Here is a 16,465-nt window from a genome sequence, read left to right as displayed (position 1 = left end):
TGCCAAACAACCTATAATTCTTAACTTCCTTTTTCTGAGAACCTTGAGTGCCTTTCTCTTCCTTTGAACAACCATCCATTCCCCAACCCCTTGAAGTCCAGGCTTATCCTTTGACTGATGAGGAGTCTCACTAGGAATACCTGGAAGACGCACCCATGCAGCAACCTTGTGTATGTTCGCCTTGTCCGGATCAAAACAAGGCTCCCACTTCCTCGTTGCTAAGTAGTGACCCAGTATCACCCATGGACCTCCCGTAATTGCCAGATTCAAATCCTCCAAGCTGCTGAATCTGACCGAAAAAAACTCATTTCCTAGGTCAGCAACAGTAATGCTTCCTGCCTTTGCCCAAAGTGCTTCCAGCCTTCTTTTCATGAATCCAACACCGATCCTCTTCCCCAACAGCTTGACAATCAGTGCATTCTTCTAGCGTTGCCTCATCCTCGCTCTAGCCTCACCATTACTACGGATCTCCACTGAACCATCTTCACGCACAATCGTCTGAAACCCCCATTCAGAGATTTCCCCTGATTCGGGTCAAGCGGGTCCAGATCAGCAGCTTCTTCCTCCTGCAACCAGGGAATAGCTTCCCCCGAAACTCCATTCTCCATCCCAGTAACCTCAGCAGAAGATCGTTGTTTCTCTAGCGCAACTTTGCCAGATTGAAATTCCTTCACAGCATCTCTCATACGAGCTTCCATCGGTATCTCATCTCCACTCTTCGTGCGTTTCGTACTCTTCCTATCCATCGACAAAGGATCATTGAAACTCTCCTTCGATTCCTCCATAACACCAGCGAAAGAATTCAGCAAGAACCCTAGCAGAAAGAGAATTATCGCGCGCGTCCCAACACGCGCCTCATTTTTTCTTTAACAAATGAAAACTCTTCTAATGTAACTAAATGTGACTATTAAAAGATCAGATGTATTAAAACTTATGAAAATAATAACTATAAAGTTTATATTCTCTGGAGGACTAAGGTATCATGTGCCACAATTTTATTTTATTTTTTTAAAAGTTCTCCTTAAGATTCTGTCCGACTTGTATCCGGATTAATTGACATCCATGGGTAATGGGAATGATTTATGAAGAAGAAAAAAATCTCCTTTTCTTTTAAATTAAAATTAATTTGTCTTTCTGAGTTTCCCTTTTGTAATCCAAAAATAAAATAAAATATTAATTTGTCCTTTTAATCTTTTCAATTGAGAAACTATTTGTAAATCTCCAATATACACTATATACTTTTTCAATCAATCAGACAGCCGACGTAAAATAAATAAACAAAAACCGAGTTCACCTCTCCAGCAATGACACGAGCTACAACAACTAAATAAATTGAACCAAATAAAATAATTTTATTTTTCATTTTCAAATTATCAATTTATTACTTTATGCTTTCTAAATGATTTCAATATCCTCATGGAACGAATGCTATTTAGTTTATTTCAATTTTGCTGTTGTGTTCGCAAAAGTCCAAAACAACAATAATCTAGAAGCAGCAGCAATATTATATGGGCAAAGTCAAACTCTCAGCACAATCATAAATTGCTATATTTAATATGATAAATCGGTGTTAGTTTAATGGAAATATGGAATGAAGAACCGTTCCTACATTAAATTGCTGCAAGATTAAGTAAGCTATATGAATTTTTTAAAATTATATATCTATATTACCTTTGCATTACTTAGACTTTGAATTTTAATTGCAATGGCTAAATAATAGCCACAAGATAAAGAGAATGAGGCTCCTAGTCCTACCAAATGAAATATCTTGTTTCCTATCTTCCATGTTTGAACCATTCCTCTGTTAATTTTTTAATTTCTAAATAATGTTGGTTTTCCATTACTGAAAAGATCATTATAGTTTTCAATTTTCTTTTCTAAATGACCGTCATGTGGGATTAAGTCAGTTTGTTCGTGTACGGACTAATCAATTTCTTCAATCCAATCAAAGATAAGTCATCCCGGCTAGAACCATAGTATCTTCTTTTAATTTAAAAGTCAGAAAAAATCATCAACTGCAATGAAGATTCAATAAGAATTTAAGATGGCATATTATATATCGCCTAACAAAAAAAGAAAACCTCAGAATCGAACCTAAGACACCACTAGAAACACACGTGTATTCGATGAACTTTTGTGATTCAGAATGATCTTAGACAGAGGCCAATAAGAACATGGACATTTTGCAATCATTTGTGAGAAGCTTCATTATGAAACTCTTTGTTACATCCAACATGAATAAAACTCTCAAAACAGTCAAACCTGATTTCTGTACCATAGCACATGTAAGTGCAGTCATACATTAAAAAATTAACTCTCTTTCTTTTCCCACTCTGTATTCCTCTGTTTACATAAATTTTATTTCTGCATCAAACCTTAACAATTGAGACCACAAATTCAACATAACCCGTAACCCTGATCAGGTTTCAAAATTTGCGTTTAACTTTATTTGTTACATCCAACAAATATAAAATATTGAATAAAATCATTGAAACCCTCTCCCATATCACACCATACATGCTCAAAATATAACTGGTTTATCTCTTCTACTTTCACTCTCTCTTTTTCTTTTTTCTTTCTACAATATATAATTCTTGTAGCATTTTTTGTTGTTGTTTTTTTTAATGATTTGTTAACATTTTGTCTTATGCTTATCGATGAAACGAGGTCCAACATGTTGCAGACAGCAGAAGGATTTGGTTGCAACAATGCTACATAAATTAAAAAGCCTAATCAATGTATGTTTTCTTGGTATCATTCTTCCTTTGAAAACTCTCTTGATCACATGATGGAACAAGAAGGGTCCTGATATTGAGATGGGTGCCTTATCTCATAGACTGGGCACTGAGGAACACCACTCACATAAGGCCACACTATTGGTAGTGTAATTCCCTCTTTTTTCTTCTCTTCCACAGCCACAGGGCCAACACTCACAAGTTCTGCATGGCAAAAACTCTTTCTTAGAAGTGATGTCAGACAAACTGAATCAATCCCTTCTCCAGTTACCGCTATTTGATCTTTGTTTTCCCCTTGAATAGCTGCAGTTTCCACTCCTGAAGATTTTGCAAAGAGCATATATTTTTTTTAAGCTATGATTTTGAACTTCATGAATAAAAAAGGGTGAGAATTAATAATTCCCTGTAACTTTTCTTACCTGAAACTCCAACTGCAATCTTCATAGCTTTTGACCTGGACTTGGAGCCATTCATAGACACTTTTATCACCACCTTTTGCTGCAAACATTTCAGAACCATAGATAACATTATTTGATGAGAAGAACAATATTTTACTAGATTTTTCTAATCTTTCAAATGAAACTATGTAATAAATCTTTGATCACTATTATGTGACACAGAGCTTTATAACATTTTTTTTTTGGTAGACGCTTTATAACATTATATATATATATATATATATATAAATATATATATATATTAAAGAACTATTTCAATCCAAAATCTTAAGGTGATAGGTGATATCCAAAATCTTAAGGTGATAGGTGATGGTCTTTTTAATACTTTATATTTTATTCCAACACACACATATATATATATATATATATATATATATATATATAGGAAAATGATTCGTTTGCAAATTTTATTTACAAATTTTTGCAAATTATACTATGTACTTTCGGGAGAACGTAGTGTAGTTTGTAAAAAAAAATTTATAAATATAACCCTCTCCATATATATATATAAATGAAACTATATGGCTGAGTTAAAGAAGATTCCTTACCTTCACCATAATGTTGTTTAAGAGAAAATCTTGATATATGAGTTAGAAGAAGTGCTAGTGCTTGGAGAAAAGGGGTGTGAGAGTGGTTTATGGTTAAAGGAGTTGGACAAGTGCTTGGAGAAGTATTTGTGCATTTGGTATTTATAGGCATTTTTGTTGTTGTGGAATAAAACATGTCTTGAAGAAGAGTTTGATTTGAAGGGTAAACTATGGTTTCGTAGACCCAGTCTTAAGAAAAAAAAAATAATGTTTATTTTTAGTTATAGGAAACTGCTTAGCTCAATCGATTCAAACCGCGTCATCGTTGTGGAAACTATCCTTTCTGAAAAGAGAAGTGGTTGTTAGACAAGCTTTTCGCAATGTCCATGAAACTAACAATTAAATTGAAGTCTCGTACAAAATTAATGTTGGGATAATTATGAAAATAAGCATTATATTATAGAAGAAATTTTTTAAGTTCATTAAAGATAGTGGTACATATGCGTATGTACTGATGCGCCATAAACGAGTTTGCTATGAAGTGCAACGGCCATTGGTACTATATTTAAGGAGTTAATTGATCAATTTTTATGGTGGCTAAATTATTTATTTCTATCCTGTTTATCTATCTATATTTATATCCATGTTTCTGGTAATTAAAATTAACTTAAATTAAACAAATATTGTTAATGATCTTTTAAAAGTAGCCCAAATGTTCTCTCCTAATTTCAAAACTTAACTAATACTTGTGAAACTTATATCTGGTTTAGGCCTCGAGTCAAATTCCTATCATTAGCCTTTTCTAATCTGCTCATCTTGATAATTAACAAACTTGAAGTCTTGAAGTTAATATAAAAATATTCTAGAAGTCGTCTAATTAGCTCGTCTTAAAATTAATACTAAAGTTGTAATCAAATGCCAACCATTAGCTTGTCTGTTTATGTCTACTATGTCTTATGTTCCTCACTTATTCTTTAACTCGTGTCATTACTCGAAATGTGAACTAAATATTTCTTTTGTACTTATTTTATTTCAACTGTATGGTAGTTGAAGATTATCTAATGCATATTGTAGAAGTCAAAAATGCTTTTTTTTAATATTGAAAAAACTAAACAGACAAAAAATTATGATTTAATTTATATTAGAAGAAAGCAAAACTAGTTTCTTCTATGTCTTCCTCTTCCAATGAATAAATAAATAAAACTTTGATAGACACTATCTTAATTAATTGCCTCTCTTGTTTGCTTTGTGCGATTTAATTAACCATTCAACAAGATTTTCTTGTAAAGTCAATTGACCAAGTCAATTTTCCATTTTCAAACGCGGGTTATTGATGATTATTAGTTCATGAAAGGTGATTATGCCGCAACCCAATGTATCTATAACCCTAAGAGTATAACACCTCACAAAATTGAAAATACATTATTATTAGTGAAAATCCTGAATTTATGGAGAAAATGGATTCGAAAGGAAAAATGATAATTTAATAATTACCGAACTCTAAAATTATGAAATGATATAATCAGACATTATTTGGTGAAAATAATGTTGGATTTGGATTCAGAACGAAATTTGAAAGTGAATACACACTTTTCTAAAATATTGATGAATATTAATTTTTAGCGAATGAAATACTGGAGTATAATTTTACAGAGAGACTTAAAAATTATTTGAATATTCTAGGAATGAATATACTGGAGTATAATTATTTAAATTATTTGAGGAATTTTGATATTTTAAAAAAATTACAGTTAGTTTGTGAATAGGGGCAAAAGTGAAATTAGGCAAAAATTGCCCGAATCTTTTTAACATTGTATTGTGACATTATTAAACTATAATTATGCATCTTGAATTTATGAAAATACCTAAGTCTTGAAATTAAGTAAGATTTTAAGAAGATTAATTAAGTAAATTGAATTTAGATATTTTAGAAAACTTTTTTAAAAAGTCAAAAAAAGTGGCTATTTCTAATTGGTCTTTGAATTGGCCTAGCTTGCCTTCTTCCTCCTCTTTAGTGTGATCGTCGAACCTACCATTGGAGAATAGCTGGAGTTTGCAACTTTTATTTTGACACTGAATCAAGAAAGTTACAACATGACAAATACTCGGAATCTCTTGGTGATCAAAATCATAAAAGAATTTCTCGAGAAATTGAGTTTGTGAGGAGATCTGTGAGCTTGAAGGTGGCGGTTTTGTGAGGTGAGATTAGCCATTATTGGTGGTTTTGTTACTGGAAAGCTTGTATATTAATCTCTCGAAACCTAGGAATTCATTGGTGGTAAGATTTCTCAATTTCGCTCAGTATTTTCTATGGATCAAAATTTTGGACATAATATGATGTGTATGTTGGTGAGCATGGTTAGAGAGGTTTTATGGCTATGTTCTTTTGGAGTTTATTGTTCGTATGGATAAATAATCGGTAGAAATCCAATAAGAGTTTAAGTGATTTTGGTGCTAACACTTAAACAAATTTTCAAGGATGAAAGAATGATGATTTGTGAAGGAAGTCTTTGATGGATGATGTAATTGATTGGTGGTTGTTTGAATCATTAATTATGAAGTTTAGAAAGAGTTTTAAGGATGTGAATTGGTTGAAAAATCCTTTGATTCTATTGATGAACACATTTGGCCATATTGGAAATTTTAAGGGAAAATGATGTGAATTGTGTTGTGGCTTGATGGAAGGTGTGTGAATGTGTTGGTGATTTGGTTGTTAAGGTCATTGAAGTGATGGAATTGGTTAGAAAGAATTAATGACACAATGAGGCATTTGATAGCCTTACAACCGTGAGTTAATGTGTTTATGTGGGGGTTGTTGTTTGTGTTTGATTGTGTATTCTCAAGCATATGAATGATCATATTATGTGTATGATCATTGTAGGTTATCTTCCTCAGATCCGATTGTAGAGGATTGAGTTTGTGGAGTTTTTTACAGAAAAATTTCTATGTGTCCAAAGGTTAATCGATTGTGTGCTCCACCATGTACTTTGTGATGGTTGTTGGAATTTGTGACCTATGATAATGTTTAATAAAGTATATTCATTAATATAATATGTTGTGTGAAATATGCTTGTTGTCTGTGAAGCCTGATTGCTTATTGAGCCTGATTGCTCGTGCGACTTAATTGCCGTGAAGCCTGATTGCCTATTCTCTAATCAGTAGAAATTAGGGGAACTTTCGCCAGATAAGACTCTTTGTGGGGGTTCCGGTTGGCGTTGGCCTTAGAGTTGTTAACACTCTAGGAATATTTTGGGAGTTATATGATGGGGTTCTTTAACAATATCCCTGATGGATGTTCTTGGATTTGTGCCCAGTTGGTTATTGATTATCTGCTTGATTGATTGTCTGATGGTATGATGTACTATATGGATATTATTACTGTCTGCACATTTGAGTGAGTCATTGCGTGGAGTGACCCTCTAGGACCTGTGGTTTACTGAGATTGTCAAGCCTCACCCCGCGTTATGGGGCATTATTGTTAGGTACCACTAGTGCTGCTGGAGGAGTAGTAGGCAAGAAGCCTACTTAGTGCGGATACGAACATATGGAGTATTTTGACATGTACATAGGAGTGCATGATGATTACTTGGCATTTTGAGATATTAATTTGATGCACATGGTAGATGCATATTTTGTATCATTGACTTAGTGCATGGACATTGGTCTTGTATGAGATGTTGTGACATGCTTAGAGTTGTTCATGCTTTTGGGTTTAAGTCATTTGATATTATGTTGATTATGTAATGGTTAAATTTGATAGTTGATGTAATGTAATTGTATTATTGGAGAACCTTGTATATGTAAATATTGATTATGGAAGGATTTTATACATAACGACGCGAGGAGCTGTTTGCTGTCAGATTGAACTTACTATTCTTGAGGAACGTTGTCAAGATAGTAGGGAACGTTTGACCAAATAGATCAATTACTAATTTTTCTTTTCATTTTCATTTTTTTTTGATATAGTTTAAGGCATTACTTAGAGTACTATCCTCGTGGGAACGATAATCTGGGCACTAATAATCTCATTTATTACTTGATGCGTGCACTTGCGCACTTGGGTTAAAGTCAAGAGAACAAATGTGTTTTCTCTTGATGAACTGAAGTAAGGGAATGTCCTTCATAACAATATTTTAAGCAACCAACAAGTTCAAACCCAACAATGCCCTTTTTGAAATATTTGAATCTAAAGGAGCTGAAGGAGAACTATTCATCAAGTAGCAAAAGATGTTATTGCTTCTCCGCAAAAAGATTTTGGTAAAGTAATCATCTTCAACATACATCATATTTTCTCAGTATTAGTATGGTTGATCTCTTTGCTACCCTATTGTGTTGTGGGGTTCTAGGAACTATCTTCTCATATCTAATACCATATTTAGAACAATAATTATCAAAAAAAATTGAGGTGTACTCTCCTCAATTATTAATGCAGAGATATTTAGCTTCATTGTTTCTCTTTCTACCATGATATAGAAATGCTGGAAATACTATAACATCATCAATAAAAGCAACAAAATATATATTACCTATTAAGAGTAGATGAAGCCTTTTTAGTTTTGACTATTCTTTATTTTGCTCACTGTTTGATGTTTGGTATACTAAATTGATGAGTATTATTAGTTTAGTTTCATTTTTTTATTACACTATTAAATGAAATATATATTATATAAATTAAAAAATTATTTAATATTAAAACGTATCTCAAAGTTTCAAAATTCCTATTTTTTTAGAACTAACGTGTCGAAGTGTTGTAAAGTGTCGTGTCGCGTGTTGATGTCGGTGCTACATAGCTAAGAGTCCTGGTCTATAAAAAATTAGAAGGGAATTTTTTTTTTTTGGGAGGGGGTGAGGGACAAGAGTTCAAGGAGAAAAGAAAAAGAACACCTGTTGAGAGAAAGAGTTGAAGCTAGAAGGAACACCTGTTAAGACATTTCCACCCACTAGTTGTTTCTTGGTGGGTGGAAATGTCTTCCGTAGAAATTTTGAAGATGAGGTATTATCCCTTTGTGGCCCTTACCTAATCTACCAACACTTACACTATTGAAATATGTTTTATCCTCTGTTGTTTTAATGACTTGGATGGTAGATGATTGATAATATATGGAATATGTGATTCCTTAGATGTTTATGGACCATGTTAATTTCTCTTATTGCAAGAACCAAATCGAGATATGCAATTTTGTTGTTGTCCAAGACTGAACCTATGACACTTGAGAAGAGAAAATTAACCTTAAACAACCAAAAAGAAAAGTTGCGAAATTTTCTTAATTACAAGAACAGATCAACATCAATGAAACTCAGATCTTAAATATAATTTTTTGTTCAAACCTTGGTGTCGATTCTCTACCACCTCACACCGTGTCATCACCGGCATCCATGACCGCAAAATCCTTATAAGTGGGGGACCTATTTGGTTGCCAATGTGTGCAAGTGTATACATAAATTTGGTTATATTTTTTTTAGTAAAAAAGATATATATATTTTTAATTAATTAGGAACGTTACCCCAAGAGCAATTTTAGTGGCTGCATTGCCAAGAATACAAACACAGATACTAAGAAAGAAACACATCTTATTTACTGCTTATGTTTTAGTATATTTATATCATTAAGTTGATTACTATTTTTTTTTATGTTAAGTTCAAGTTTTCTTTTCTTTTGTTGTTTGAGGATTATATCTCTCATATTATATGAACGAAATTTTTTGTCCAGTTATATAATATTAAAGAAAGTGAGATTACATATTATTCAATTAATTGGTCTTGTCTTTTTTTTAACATGACAAACAATTTGATTCATGTACCGTGAAGGATATAAATTTCTTTTAATTTATATTCTTTTTTTTAATGCATTTAAAACTTTGTTTAATTTTTTTCTGGCACTGCCCCAAATCTCCTCCACTAAATATTTGGACTAAATATATACACATAAATAAAATTTTCTAGATCCGCTACTGCTTATAACCAAAACAACCATTATACTCCATTCCCACCGTACTGCATCCTTGTCGTTTCATCACAAAACTGAACCAAGATTTTAATCTCCTTTCCAAGCACCACTATGTCAAGACATCTTCCCCAAATCCTTTGTAGTTTTTCCCCCTTAGATTTGACTGCGCCAAGAAAAATGTTGAAAGCTCTATTAACAACGTGAGAGTGCCTCTCTTTTCTTATTCTCTATCTTAGTTATTTTTCATTACTTATCATTTATTGCTATGTGTTGCCTTGCTAACAGTTATGCAAGTAGCGCGCAAGTATACGCGACAACAAGTAATACAAGGCGTCTTTGATATCCTTTTATCGTTCCCACAAGGATCTTTAGCGTGTGTAACTTAATTAAACTTTGTAATTGCAAAAACTGAATTTAATCTAAAAATGATGTAACAATAAAAACGAATTGACTAATCTAAAATGCTACTGACTAGTAACTATAAGTATATTTTTTATATTTCAAATTTGATTTCCTGAATTAGAAAGTGGAAAATGGAAGGACAACAAATTAATATTTGATTGAAAAAGATTTTTATATAAAGATATTTGTAAACAGAATTAGAAGTGAGGTTTTTGAAAATCAAATGAAAATAAATCTAAGTTGGTGAAAAACAAATTGTAAAGTAGGTTGAGTTTCAGTCCCCCCCCCAACAGCCTCTGAATGAGTACTAATTACAAGTCCCTAAAAATTAATTCCCAAGTGATGGATTCTTTCTATTTGCTTTTAATCTCTTAAAAACAATTTTGTCCTAAACAGACATTTGCACATCTCTGTGCTAAACGAAGCAAAGACCCTTATAGTCCAATCAAAAATTACATGGAGGCTGTTCTCATCTCTGAGTATCCCTTGAGTGCTCTCACACTCAAGTCCATATGCTTAACACAGTTCTGGACTTAGCCATCTCTCAATGGCTAATTCCTAAAATATTATCCTACCATCAGGCCTTAACAATAGAATATTTAAATTCAAACACAATGTTAAACAAAAAGGGAATCAATTTCAACAGAAGTAATCAGAACAAATTCATAACTGAGGTTCGGGTACCTACACCCAACCTAGAATAGATTAGCTCATACCCATGAGGGTTGAGCTTCAAACAACAAAATACTATTCAAATTACAGAAACTAAATGTGCAGAAAATAAAAGGTGCAGTACCAACATGAGGGAATAGAAATCAGACTTCATTACAGTGCCAAAACAAAGAAAAATAAAATCTCCATAAAAGGGTACAGAAAAATAGAAGGTAAAAATCAGATAAAAAACCAGAGAGCGCCGCACACTCACTATTCCTTCCCTTTATATAGCCTTCTTCCTTTGCATGTATGGATTTCTGACTCACACCTCAGCAAGCATCACATGCTTCTTGCGCGTTGCACATCAGTGGTCCCCAGCTGCTCCACACCTTACTCTCACAATCCAAAAAATTGCTTCAGCCTCCACTCACAACAGAATCCAGCTCACCCACTCAATGGAGGATTTTGTTTGGAATTTTCTATATAAAGCAATAGTGGTTAAGGTTTGATTAATCCCCTGGTGGACCGTGGGTGAGGGTTAAACTTGATGGATAAACCGTAGACAAGGAGCGGTCTGGCTTTACGAGTCAATTTGTTGCAGGGAGTTTGGATGGAGGGTGTGGATTTTCGGTCGAATGAAGGTGGGTCTTGTTCGCACAATATGTGTTAGGGTTTCTCTCCTCAGCACTTTCTTTTCGTTTCTGATTCTGTCTCTTTCTTTCGATCCCTTCTTTTCTTTTTGCTTTTCCTTCACTTGGGCTTTTAGTCAAAGGTCCGACCCATTTGTTTCTATCTTTCTTTTTTTATTTGCTTTTCTTTGCATTTGGCTTCTCTTCACTTGGGTGTCTTTGATTTTCGTTGCTTGGCCCATTTCTTGTTTTCCTATCTTTCTTTGATTTGGGCTTCTTTGATTCGAAAGATGGAACATGGGACTAAAAATGAGAAACTTACAGCCCATTAGCACTTAACCAGCAAAGAACAACTCAACATAAATTTGGGGTTATTTTAATAACGAAAATTATTCTTTTCTCTCCAATTGCACTTTAAACCATATGTTCCAAGTCTCATTTAAGAGACTTATCACTATGCTTACAAAAACTACTAATATGTATTGTTTGATGGCCCACTTGCTGGAATAAAAGGAACCTTTTCTTGGGCTTTATGAACATTGTTGGGTCTGTATTTTATCTTTCTTTTTTTCATGGGTTTTACCTTTCTTTTTAGCTATTATTTATTTATTTTATTATTATTGATATTAGTTTATGTCAATGTGGAGAAACTTAAAATTAACCCCCGTGTTTGTTGCGCAGCTTGCGTTCATAATTCACAATATGTTGTTAGTAATTGCTACATTCAATGATTTGTTATTTTATAGTTGTTAGCATATTTGTTTAATTATATTATTAGCATGTTGCTTTTGGTGACTGATGTTCTGCCATTTTAAAGAGAAATATAAATATAATTTTTTCTCTCTCTTCTTAACAATAAAAATGGATTAGCCGAGTTGAGATTACTTTATGATCATTTTAGTTGTAACAGCTAAGTGACTCAAAACTATTTAACTTTATCATTCTTTCCTTGTAAACTTTGTATTAACAAAAATAATAATAATAAATATTAAAAAATATTTGCTAATAAGAGATTGACTGAGCTGTAATAGCTTATTAGTCTCGTTAATTTTAGAGTCATTTGGGCTATGACAATTTGATGACTCAACTTTTTTAAATAATAAAGAATTTAAAATCATTATTGGTAAATTAATTTAAAAATAAAGCATCAAAATAGTTGATGACTTATTTTAAAATTTAAAATAAAATTTGATCTAAATTTTTAAAAACCAGTTTGCAAAATAAAAATGATTTTCCAATTTTCATAATTAAATAAAATTTGTGGCGACTTTGTTATTTATTAAAATTTTAGGGTCATTACATTACCTCCAAATGATGAAACAATAAATTGACCAAAAAGATCAGAAAGCACCAAGTATAATAGGTTACATTTTCTATCATGATGCTTTTGGAATGAATATTTATGATGCTTGCCAATAATACAATAATCACATGCATTTAAATATATACATTTGGCAAAGGGAATTAGAGACTTCTTTGCCAATACCCATAACATTTTGTCACTCATGTGACCCAAACTCCAATGCCACATTCAATCTGCTTCTGTATATCTTCACTTTAGTTTGTTATAAATTGCAACAAACATCTCTTTTGCAACCACTGAAGAATCCTTGGTGAGCTTCCACTTTCTATTGCTAAAAGTGCTTTAAAATTTTTTCTATCCAAAGCAATCCTTAATATTCAACAATAGTGGTGTTCTTATTATTACCTTTCCTATGGCTACTAACTTCGTTTTGTTCTCTTTTCCAAATTCAACAATTCATCTTTATATGCCCCTCAATACCACAATGGTAACACTTAACTCTTTCCTTAGATTTTAAACTATTTTTGTGACTTTCCACGACTTTTGTTTTGGGTATGACCTTTATAAAATTTCTCGTTCTCTTTCTCTTGTTTTCTATGACAAGTGTTTGTGCATCATTTGAATCCATGGACTTTATTTTGGTCTCATCATTCAATAGTGCACTAGTAACCATACTCTTTGATAATTTATCCTCTGAAGCAGAATTACTGACAGATATCACCAAGATTTTCCAATAATCTAATAAATAGTTCATGAACAATAAAGCTTGTAGTTCATCTTCAAGGGTCAACTTCATTGTGATCAATTGATTCACTATACTTTGAAACTCATTCAAGTGTCCACTGATAGTAATACTATCCTTATACTTCAAATTTACAAGCTTTTTCATTAAGAATGTTTTCCTCCCAACTGTTTTACTCTCTCGGATAGTTACCAATTTTTTACTAAGTTCTTCAATTGATGTCTTATTTGGAACATGATTAAAAACATTTATATAAAACAACGGTCTAATTTTGTCAATTATTTTTCTATTCAATTTTGCTCATTCTCTATTTGACATCTTCGGTGGTCGCTTGACATTACTCTCAAATGGTTAAAAAAGTATTTGCAAAAGAAATAATCCAAATCACACAATTTGATCTAATGAGTTTGAGCATAGTAATTGAGCCACCTTTCATTTCAATTTACATGACAAATACTTACAACTACAAATTTGTGAATTTTATCAGATTATCCGAACAGTCTGGCTCGTCCAGTCCTTCCTCTAGATCATTACCTAGGTCAAGGTCATTGGGAACTAGGGAAGCGTGGCTTACTGACAAGTGTGCCGCTCCCTGTTCTAACATTTTTGTAAATGATAGTCGTTTACCTCCTGTTCGACGGTTTGAACTTGGTTCGTCTTCGCGACCACTTAATCGTGAAAACGCGAAAAGTTTTTCACAACAGAGTTCATCTTTGTTCCCAAAGATTTCTTTTAGAATGACTGGTCCTATTTTGATTTCGAGTGATTCGTCTTCGAGTTCTGAATGTAGTCATAGGTTTGTAAATACAATAAACCCTAGATCGTCCTCTTCAAATTTATCGCGCGATACTTCATCTCCCATCGCACAAGATTCTCGCGGACAAAAGAGTCCAAGTCCATTACCTTTAATTGTAACATACCCGACAAGGTATCCTTTTAAGAAAAGGAATTTTGATAATTATAAATCTGCATTTGTTGTCTCTGCTTCCTCTGACTCGTCTTCTTCTACTGATTCTTCTTCTGAATCAGATTTCGTTTCCCCTCAAATCAAGGAAATTATAGTGAGAGGCGGTGCTGGTGAGAAGAAGAAGCAGAAGCTGAATCCTGATACCAAGAAGAAAGTATTACATATTGATCCCGAAGGAGAGTCCCCAGTCAAACGTAATCTGCGGGATAAGAATCCCTAACTTGGGTAGCAGATACGGTACTGGATACCGCTTCCATATACTGCTCACCAGAAGAATTAGCGCAAGTAAAAGTTGCCATCCACATCACCCCTGACAAAGCTTTTGATGATCAGTTGGAAATTGATGTCGTCCCATTAAACGAGCGCGTTTTCTCATCGTGCGCAGAAGGGTCCACCAGCCATTTCATTATGATGTATGCCTATTTTTTCTTATCACTAGGAGTTCGCCTTCCCTTTTCATCTTTCGTATGTAAGTTGCTGGCGCATCTTAACGTGGCGTCCTCATAGTTGACCCCAAATTCCTGGGATTTTATCAGGGTATACGAGATGGTCTACAAGGCCTATAACCTTTTTCAATCATTAGAGTCATTTTTATACATGTTTAGCGTGATGGGACCACATTCGAGCTGGGTATCCTTTAGAAGAAAGGTGAAGTTCTGTGAATCATACTGGAGGAAAATTAACAAGTGGACCACATAATTCTTCAAGGTCTATCCTGCTGAAGGCTCCAGCCCATTTTTCCTAGGAGAGAATAACACTCCAATCTTTCCTCTGTATTGGACCGAGCATCCGTTAGAGGGTGAAAATTTGGTTTATAATTTTGATGATTTAAGTGATCTGGAACAACAAACTCTGACCATGCTAAGTAATATTACGCGTGAGGCTTCAGATACGGGCTACTTGAGAACGTATACAATTTTGAATGAATATACTGATGAGGATATTCGTTCCTTTTTGGGTAATTTTGACCTTTATTTGTTTGTTGATTTCAACATAAAGAATTTGATTTATTTTGTCTAACATTCACTATTTTTTATTTGTTGCAGATAGTTCAATGGTGGCTTCTTTGAGTATGTTAGAGAAGATAGCGGCCATGCGAGGTGCTGCAGATGCCGGCCCTTCTATTCCTACTAAGCCTTCCATGTCTGCTACCACCACTGGTGCTGAATCAAGCGAAGGTGCCACCGCGCGGTTGAAATTACCAGGTCCTCCAGCTGCCCCCATCAATGTCATCCCCCCTGAAAAAGAGGTAGAAGGTGTCTCGAAGGGACAAAAGATGAAATTTGAGGAGATTAACGTGGGTTTCCCATACCTCATTTATTTTAGGGATGGCTGGGAGTTCGATAAAGACATGTTTGACAAGGGCAGAGAAATAGGTCCGCGCATTGAAGCGCTACCAAGGGAGAAATGGCTGGGGACTTCTGCGAAGCTGAGTATAGCGAATCAGTTCATTATGTCTGTGCCTGGTAAGTAACTATTTGTCGCTTTGTTCCTTTAAAATGTGATATCCATCTTTTGGCTATAACATATTCTATGTAGCAGGGTCTGTTGATTTCTTGAAGGAATGCATTGATGAATTAAAGGGGGAGATCGTTCAATAGCGCACAGATTTTGAAGAAAATTAAAGAAGACTGAGGATGAGATGGCGATGGTGAAATTGGAGTTAAAAGAGGTGAAGGCGGCAAATAAAGAGTTAAAGTCAGAAAAGATTAACTTAAACAAGCGCGTCTTGGAGTTGGAGGGAAACACTGATACCTAGAAAGAGAAGGAAGCCCAGTTGAATGCGAAGTGAAGAGGTTTCAAGATTTGTTCGAGAAGGAAGCTGAAGGGACCTATACTAACATTATTAAGCAAGTGCGCCTCTTCAACCCGTCAGTTAAGTTGGACAACGTCCATTATCTCTATTATATGAAGAATGGTCAATTAATGACTCTGAATGAAAAATATGAAGAAGTTCAGTAGATTTAATCAGCGCCATGGATACGGAGACTATCGCGCCAACTATGCAAGAGCCAACCCTGCAAGGGCCAGCTACTGATGGTGGGGATCCTGCTGGAGTAACCGAGGATCCTCAAGATATGTCTATCCAGACAATCTAAGT

General features: G+C 33.9%; 2 protein-coding genes across 2 annotated transcripts; one reads left to right on the top strand and one right to left on the bottom strand.

The window, feature by feature from the left end:
- Window positions 1-2,651: 2,651 nt before the first annotated feature.
- Window positions 2,652-13,544, bottom strand: LOC133304017 (uncharacterized). The gene is made up of 3 exons (XM_061503991.1): window positions 13,215-13,544; window positions 3,155-3,233; window positions 2,652-3,053 (listed from the first exon to the last, which is right to left on the bottom strand). The coding sequence occupies exons 1-3, from the start codon at window positions 13,542-13,544 to the stop codon at window positions 2,782-2,784; spliced, it is 681 nt and encodes a 226-aa protein (XP_061359975.1). The 3' UTR covers window positions 2,652-2,781.
- Window positions 13,545-13,843: 299 nt separating this feature from the next.
- LOC133304016 (uncharacterized) lies at window positions 13,844-15,965 on the top strand. Its single transcript, XM_061503990.1, has 3 exons — window positions 13,844-14,558; window positions 15,411-15,830; window positions 15,907-15,965. Exons 1-3 carry the CDS (start codon window positions 13,844-13,846, stop codon window positions 15,963-15,965), a joined length of 1,194 nt encoding a protein of 397 aa, XP_061359974.1.
- The last annotated feature ends 500 nt before the right edge of the window (window positions 15,966-16,465 follow it).

The sequence above is a fragment of the Gastrolobium bilobum genome, unplaced genomic scaffold (genome assembly GCF_033153095.1).
Source record: "Gastrolobium bilobum isolate Gb01-03AN ecotype WA unplaced genomic scaffold, APGP_CSIRO_Gbil_v1 utg168160, whole genome shotgun sequence".
Taxonomy (NCBI): domain Eukaryota; kingdom Viridiplantae; phylum Streptophyta; class Magnoliopsida; order Fabales; family Fabaceae; genus Gastrolobium; species Gastrolobium bilobum.
Note: the sequence above shows the minus strand (reverse complement) of the source record. Positions and strands in the feature narration are given on the sequence as shown.